A 7,111-nucleotide genomic window follows, 5' to 3' on the forward strand; every position below is an offset into this window, starting at 1 on the left:
GGCGGCCACGCGGTTGCTCTCGGTTGAGGCACCAGAAGCCCCGCGTGGGGTTCAAGTGCACGCGCTCGCCGACGGCGGACGGCAGGGCCCAGTCCGTGGTGCGCGCTTCCAGCGCCAGCGGCCGCGGGCACACGCGCGCTGGCCCGTAGTAGAAGCGGATGGCGGCCAGGCTCTCGAAGTCGCCGTCGCCTCCGGGGTGGTCCACGTTGAACCAGGACGTCCACTCGCTGGCCTCTGCGGGCACCGCACGCGCTGGGACCGGGGCGGCGGCCTGTAGGCCCCCATGCGTGCGTGCAAAGGCCTTACCTGCTGTCTCAGCCCCCTCCCCCGGTGGGCACGGGTTAGTCGAGCGCGCCCACGACCCAAGCCAGCTGCCTGAAACAGGTGCAAGGCAGACTGGGTTCCCCGCGCCCCCAGTTCTGCTGCCCAGGGCCTGACCTGGTCCATCCCGGTGCGCTGAGCTCTTGCCTCTGTCTGACCGGCCTCTCACTTAGATCTTGAACTTGGGGCATCACCTCCAGGGGCTGTCATGTCCAGGGACCAGGATGGCGCCGGTCCCTTCGCCCAGTGTGTGCCCTCTCCTCACACGACCCCAGTAGCCCAAGCCCCCCAACAAGCCCGCAGCAGAGACGGGGCTCTGAGGCAGGCTAACTCACCTTCCCAGTCCTCCAGGGCTGGTGAGGGCTGGCCGGGGTACACGGACCGTCTTTCCAGGCCCAATGCAGTCGCTGTGGGCTCCTCGGTGGGGGTGGCATCTGTGGGTGAGGAGTGGGGAGAAGGAAGCATGCTGCTACTGATGGGGACCGCTGGGAGCCTCCTTTTAGGCAAGGTGCAGCCATGATCATGCCCCCCTTTTTTTTTTCTTTTTTTCATATTAAGTAATTTTTTTTTTTTTTTTTTTTTTTTTGAGAGAGAATCTCCCTCTCTCACCCAGGCTGGAGTGCAGTGGCACGATCTTGGCTCACTGCAGCCTCTGCCTCCTGGGTTCAAGTGATTCTCATGCCTCAGCCTCCTGAGTAGCTGGGATTACAGGCACTCGCCACCACGCCCCGCTAATTTTTATATTTTTATTAGAGATGGGGTTTCACCATGTTGGCCGGGTTGGTCTTGAACTCCTGACCTCAGGTAATCCGCCTGCCTTGGCCTCCCAAAGTGCTGGGATTACAGGCGTCAGCCACCGCACCTGGCCCATGATCCCCATTTTAACAGGAGGGAAAACTGAGCCTCTGAGAGGCCAGAACCCAGGTCTAGCCCCGAGGGCTGCCACACACTCTCCTCCACCACGCTGCCCACGACCACCACCAGGCTCCCAAAGCCAGGTACCTCTCTCTGACCTAGCCCCAACCCCTGGGCTGGGGAAGTCCAAGTACCATCCATTTCCCCTAGGCCGGAGTCTCCCTCCCACTGTGTTCAGCTGCCCCGAGTTCAGCCGGCTGTACCTCTGCCCTCAGGCTGGGCTCCCCCTCATCAACATAGACTGCTGGAAGTCCCTCCCTTAGTCTATCTTCCATCCCTGTACTAGAGTCCAAGCTGCTGGTCAGAAGTCCTTGGAATCTAGATTGGCTTCTCCAAGATAGGAGCTGTCTAAGATACTCCCGGCAGAGTGATGAGGTCAGACAAGCCCCTTCCTTCTGGGCGCCTCAGTCTCCTCACTTGAAAAGTCGGCCCGTCCCCCGCCCCACTGAGTGGTTCCAGGAATGGGCATTTCTTTCTCCAGCGGTTGGAGTGAGTGGGTGTGTGGGAGTTAGGTGGGAGGGGCCAGTTCCGACCCCTTCGGTCCAGGATGGGAGAGTCCAGACCCCGGGAGGAACCCTAGGTTCTTATCCACACTGCCGGCTTAGCCAAGGAAGAGAATGGATGAGGCCTGCTCCGCGCCCCAGGTGGTCGCGGGGATCCGACCGGTGAAGGGGACCCAGTCCCCGGGGGGAAGTGCGTGGGTCCCTGGGTTCTCTCCCCGAGTGAGGCTTCATGCAAGGCCGGCTGCCAGGCCTTCGGGAGCTTCAGGGGCTGGGGGCGGGGGCTGGAGGCGCCTCACCTCGGGCCCCCGCCAGGTGCGCGGCGACGACACAGAGACAGAGTAGTGGCAGCGGCGACGCCATGGCCGGGGCAGAGCGTCCGAGGGAGGGTCCGGGCTCCGTGGCGTGCTCGGGTCCAACTCCGGCGGGTCTGGCGGCCGCTGGGACTGAGGATGGGGGCGGGAGGCGACCGCAGATCCCGCCCAGGCCACGCCCTATTCAGGCCACGCCCCCTGGGTGACCAGCGCTCGAGCAACCCCTCTGGGTCGCCCCCCTCGGTGCGGCCGGCTGTGCCTCCGCCCTCAGGCTGGTCTGGCTTCCCCGTGGCCCGCTGGAACTCCCTCCCCGAGCCCAGTCCGTCCTCCAAGCTCCATCCTAAGCTGCCTGAGGGAAGTGCCACTTGGAATCCAGCCTCAAGCTGCTCGGACCCGCTTTAGGCGGCTGGAAGTCCTCCCTCGCGTCTGACTTCGATCCTATAGGATTTAGGCCACCCCAAGCATTCTGGGAGTCCCACCCTGAATATACCCTCCATTCTTCTGGCTCGAGTTTTCTTCGTTTTCTTTTAATTTGTAGAGTCGGGGTCTCGCTATGTTGCCCAGGCTGGTCTCAAACTCCTGTCCTTAAGCGATCCTCCAGCCTCAGCCTCCCAAAGTGCTGGGATTACAGGCCACCGCCCCCAGCCCTAGCTCAAGTTTCCTAGGAGGCCAGCGGGTAGTCCCACTCCACCACCCTTCTCCATGCTCCCCGCCTTGGATCACCCAGGGATCGCGTGAAGTCCCTCTTCGAGTGTGCCCACCCCCGCGGCGGGCCCGGTGCACAAAGGAGGCGGAGGCGAGGCGGTGGTGGTTGGGAGGGCTGTTTATTGGCGCGGGTCCCAGCGGTGTGGGCGCGGGTGGGGTCACAGTGCCGCGACGCAGTCGGTGCCCGTGTATCCCGGCAGGCGCAGGGCGAACTTGCGGCGCACGTCGTCGGGCACAAACCTGCCGGCCACGAAGTGGTGGCGCCCGGAGAAGCGGCCGGCGCAGCGCTTGGGAGCGGCGAGAGACACCAGCACGTCAGGCCGCAGCCCGTCCGCATCGCTGCCGGTCTCTGCGTCCCAGCCTGAGGGAGGAGGGTCCGGGGGGATTGGGAACTGGGAGGGTGGCCCGCCCTCAGCCTACAGTCCATCCTGGCCCTGCCTCTCCTCCTCTCCCCTCCAACACTGAGCCTCTGCTCTCAGACCAGAGTCCGGCTGCCCCACCCCCCACTTCCCCTCCCCCATCAGACCCAGCCTCTTCTCTCTGACACATGGGTCCTGGTGAGACTTGTCTCCCCCTAGAACTCTGCCTCCGCCCTCAGACAAGTCTCTACCAGTCTTTGGAGGTGTTTCCCTCCAAATCAGACCAGAGCTTCTGCACTCAGACTTTTCTGCTTCTGCTCCCATCCTACTATTCAATCGCCCTCCTCCATCTGACCCAGCCTCTGTCTTCAGACATCATTTTCACCTGCTGCCCTTTCCCATGAGAACCATGCCTCTGCCTTCTGACCTGGTACCTGTCCCCACAACTCTCTCGGCATCAACTTGCAGCCTCTCCACTTTAGAGCCTCTTTCCTCCCAGACCTCCCAGCCAGACCCCAGCCTCACCCCGTGACTAGATATCCGTCCTCTACTCAGACCACAAACTGGCCTCCAGCCTCAGGCAAGCCTCTGACATCGGACTTGTCTCCTTGCCCCAAGTTCTTGCCTCTAACAGGACATGTCCTCCTCCCCACCTGACTTGAGCTCACTTGATTAGAAACTCCTCCATCTGACCGAAGGTCCCTACCCTCACTCGCAGATTAGTACCCTCACCAGCGGATTAGACATTACCTTTTTTTTTTTTTTTTTTTGAGAGGCAGTCTCACTCTGTTGTCCAGGCTGGAGTACAGTGGCATGATCTCGGCTCACTGCAACCTCCGCCTCCCGGGTTCAAGCAATTCTCCCGTCTCAGCCTCCCAAGTAGCTGGGACTACAGGCGCATGCCCCCACGCCTGGGTAATTTTTGTATTTTTAGTAGAGATGGAGTTTCACCATATTGGCCAGGCTGGTCTCGAACTCCTGGACTTATGATCTGCCCACCTCGGCCTCCCAAAGTGTTAGGATTACAGGAGTGAGCCACCACGCCCAGCCTGTTTGTTTTTAAGATACAGTCTCACTCTGTTGCTCAGGCTGGAGTGCAGTGGCACCATCTCAGCTCATGCAACCTCCACCTCCCGGGTTCAAGCGATTCTCCTGCCTCAGCCTCCCAAGTAGCTAGGACGACAGGCGTGCACCACTATACCCAGCAAATGTTTATATTTTGTAGAGACTGGGTTTCGCCATGTTGGCCAGGCTGGTCTGGATCTCCTGACCTCAGGTGACCTGCCCACCTCAACCTCCCAAAGTGCTAGGATTACAGGCCTGAGCCCTGCGCCCAGCCTCCATCACCTCTTGAATGAGCCTCCACTTTCAGCCTAGGAGCCTTGCCTTCTCTCCTATCTCTGACTTGATTCTGGGGCCACTCACCAGAAGCCACTGGATTCTCCCTCAGACTTTAATCCTTCTCTGACCATAGCCACCACCTCAAACTAGAGATTCCTAACCATCCCCTCTGACCTGACAGAGCCACCCTCTCTGTCCTAGGCTAAGCTTGCAGCCTCCCCACTCAGATCAGACAGCACACCTCCTCCCTTGGCGGCCCTGCTCTGCGGCACCCTGCTGGGATGTCCCTGGGATCCCGAGAGCCAGGGGACATCCCCCGGAGTCCAGCCACCCCCACGGAGGGTCCGGCTGGCCAGCGCCTGTTTGTTCCGTCTGCTTGTCGCCTAATGGTTCCAACAGGCGTGGGGCGGCGGCCAGGGCGGGCGCGGCCTTTGCCGAGTGAGCTCACGTCTGTCCAGGCGACTGGGCCAGGGGTGGGCAGAGGGCATGTGGGCTGGGCACTGGGGTGGGGGAAGGAGGAGACCTGGGGTCACCTGGGGTGGCAGCCTCGATCTTCCCCATCTGAGGGATGGGTGTGACCCTTAGCCTCAGCCAAGTGTGGGTCCATCCAAGCTGGGGAGACTGAGGTTCAGACAGGCAGGGTCGGCCAGGAGCCGGGGCACGGGGGACTCCACCCAAGCCCTCCAGGCCCCAATGTGCCCCCCTCTGCCCGGCATGCCTGAGGGGATGTCCAGGCTCACGAGGGGGATGGACAGCAGCTTGAGCGTGGCCAGTGCGCGGGTGCAGGGGCCCCCGACCTCGCCCGGCTCCACGCCGGGGCCCAGCACGGCGTCCACCACCAGCCCGTAGGCTTCGTTAATGAGCTGCACCTGGGGATGGCAGGCAGGGTCAGGGCAGCTCAGGGCCACTGCACACCACGTCCCCCTCACTTGCCGCCCAGCGCTGACCTCAGTGGGCAGGTAGCTCAGGAAGGGGATGTCCATCTTCTCACACTGGGTGGTCAGGTCCCGATGCAGCAGGTCCAGCGAGCGCATGGGGTAGAAGATGGTGGGTTCATACTCCTGGGGGTGGAGGAAGCGGGAGTCAGGGCTAGAGGCCCTCCCAGGCTTCCCTGACCTGGTCACCAGCCCCAGACCCTACCTGGGACAAGCACTGGGCATATTCTATAACCTGGCCCTGCGTCAATGTCCCGCTGGGATGCTATCAAAAGAAGGCAGTGATTTCTGCAGGGGCAGGGACTCTGGGAGGTCGAAGGGGTCCTTGCTACTTACAAACACCCGCAGGTGACGGGCACAGACCAGCCCCACTGCCCCGTTCTGCTCCGGGCCACACACGACCAGCACCGTCCTCTGCTTCCGGGAGAGAGCGGGCAACGGGAACGCCTGGTGGGGGGGGTGGGCACAGCAAAGGCACAGGCACAGTCCAGATTCCTCCTTGCCTGGAGAGGAAACTGAGGCCCAGAGTAGAGGAAGGGATGGGGCTTGGGCCTGGAGGCAGTGGGATAGGGCAGGAGGTGAGGTGTTCTGGATGAAGGGCTGGGCCTCTTGGGGCCTCAGTTTCCCTGTCGGAGATGCAGGGGCCCGGTTGGTCTCAGGCTCTGCCAGGTCGGTGCAGGAAAAACATGCGTCCGGCCACTGCCCGTCGCCGGGAGTGCGGTTTGTTTATTCTCCGCCTGAGCTGCAGACATTCTTCCACCTTTCTCACCGCGGACCTGCCCCCGCCCATGTTTCCAGACCTCAGCCCCTCCCGGAGGCCCCAGAGTAGGGGAGCCCAACCTTACCCATGATGCCCTGGGGCCTCTCTGTCTCTCTCTGGCTGTTTCTGTGTCTCTGTGTATCTCTCAGACTCCCCGTGTCTCTGTCTGTCTCTGGCTCTCTTCATGTCTCTCTCCCCACCTGTCTGGCTGTTTCTGTATCTCTCAGACTCTCTGTGTCTCTGTCTGTCTCTGTCTGTCTCCATCTGTCTCTGGCCATCTCTGTGTCTGCATCTCTCAGACTCTGTGTCTCTCTGTATGTCTCTGACTCTCTGTATGTCTCTCTCTCCATTTGTCTCTGTATCTCTCTGTCTCTGTATCTCTGTCTCTCTCCATCTGTCTCTGGCCATCTCTGTGTCTCTCTGTATCTCTCAGACTCTGTCTCTGTCCGGCTATCTTTCTCCCTGTATCTCCGTTTGTCTCTGGCTGGCTGTCTTTCTCTCTATCTCTCACCAACAAGTCTCTCTGTCTCTGTGTCTCTGTCTGCATCTCTGGGGCTCCATGTCTCTGGTTGTCTCTGTGGCATGTATGCATCTCTAACACAGGCATTTCGGCCCCAGCCCTGCCCTGACTCTGTGTGGCCCCAGCCCCTTCTCCTCTCCCAGCCTCAGTTTGGCCTTTATCAAATGTGATGACAGTGCCACCGGCTGACAGGCACACTGGGTGTCTCCTGAGCCCGGCTGTACTTTAAGCTCCAACACAGACGGCAGATTATTCCCCGTTCAAGTCTCCTCCCCAAGGGCTTAGCACAGTCCTGACCTGCCATGAACATGCCTGTGACCCCAGTCACGCCAGGCCCACAGCCCAAGACCCAAGACTGGGACTGAGGGGCTTCTGGACAGACAAGGGACTTTCAGTGCAAAAACCTGATGGCTGGCCACTGAGCGCCAGGGGAGCGGTGAC

At 61.1% G+C, this 7,111-nt stretch overlaps 2 protein-coding genes across 2 annotated transcripts in view; both read right to left on the reverse strand.

Moving 5' to 3' along the window:
* The window catches only part of CILP2 (cartilage intermediate layer protein 2), a 7,620-nt gene extending 5,521 nt beyond the window's left edge, over positions 1 to 2,099 (reverse strand). The window contains exons 1-3 of the mRNA XM_026456979.1: positions 2,036 to 2,099; positions 657 to 755; positions 10 to 234 (exon numbers count right to left, since the gene is read on the reverse strand). Coding sequence (XP_026312764.1) covers positions 10 to 234; positions 657 to 755; positions 2,036 to 2,099 — 388 coding nt within the window. The remainder of the gene's footprint in view (positions 1 to 9; positions 235 to 656; positions 756 to 2,035) is intronic.
* A 757-nt stretch (positions 2,100 to 2,856) lies between these two features.
* Positions 2,857 to 7,111, reverse strand: part of YJEFN3 (YjeF N-terminal domain containing 3) — a 14,041-nt gene continuing 9,786 nt past the window's right edge. Inside the window, exons 3-6 of the mRNA XM_023229696.2 lie at positions 5,727 to 5,837; positions 5,403 to 5,516; positions 5,174 to 5,324; positions 2,857 to 3,116 (exon numbers count right to left, since the gene is read on the reverse strand). Coding sequence (XP_023085464.1) covers positions 2,914 to 3,116; positions 5,174 to 5,324; positions 5,403 to 5,516; positions 5,727 to 5,837 — 579 coding nt within the window. The 3' untranslated portion in view covers positions 2,857 to 2,913. The remainder of the gene's footprint in view (positions 3,117 to 5,173; positions 5,325 to 5,402; positions 5,517 to 5,726; positions 5,838 to 7,111) is intronic.

Source organism: Piliocolobus tephrosceles, chromosome 21, assembly GCF_002776525.5.
Source record: "Piliocolobus tephrosceles isolate RC106 chromosome 21, ASM277652v3, whole genome shotgun sequence".
In the NCBI taxonomy this organism is placed as follows: Eukaryota; Metazoa; Chordata; class Mammalia; order Primates; family Cercopithecidae; genus Piliocolobus; species Piliocolobus tephrosceles.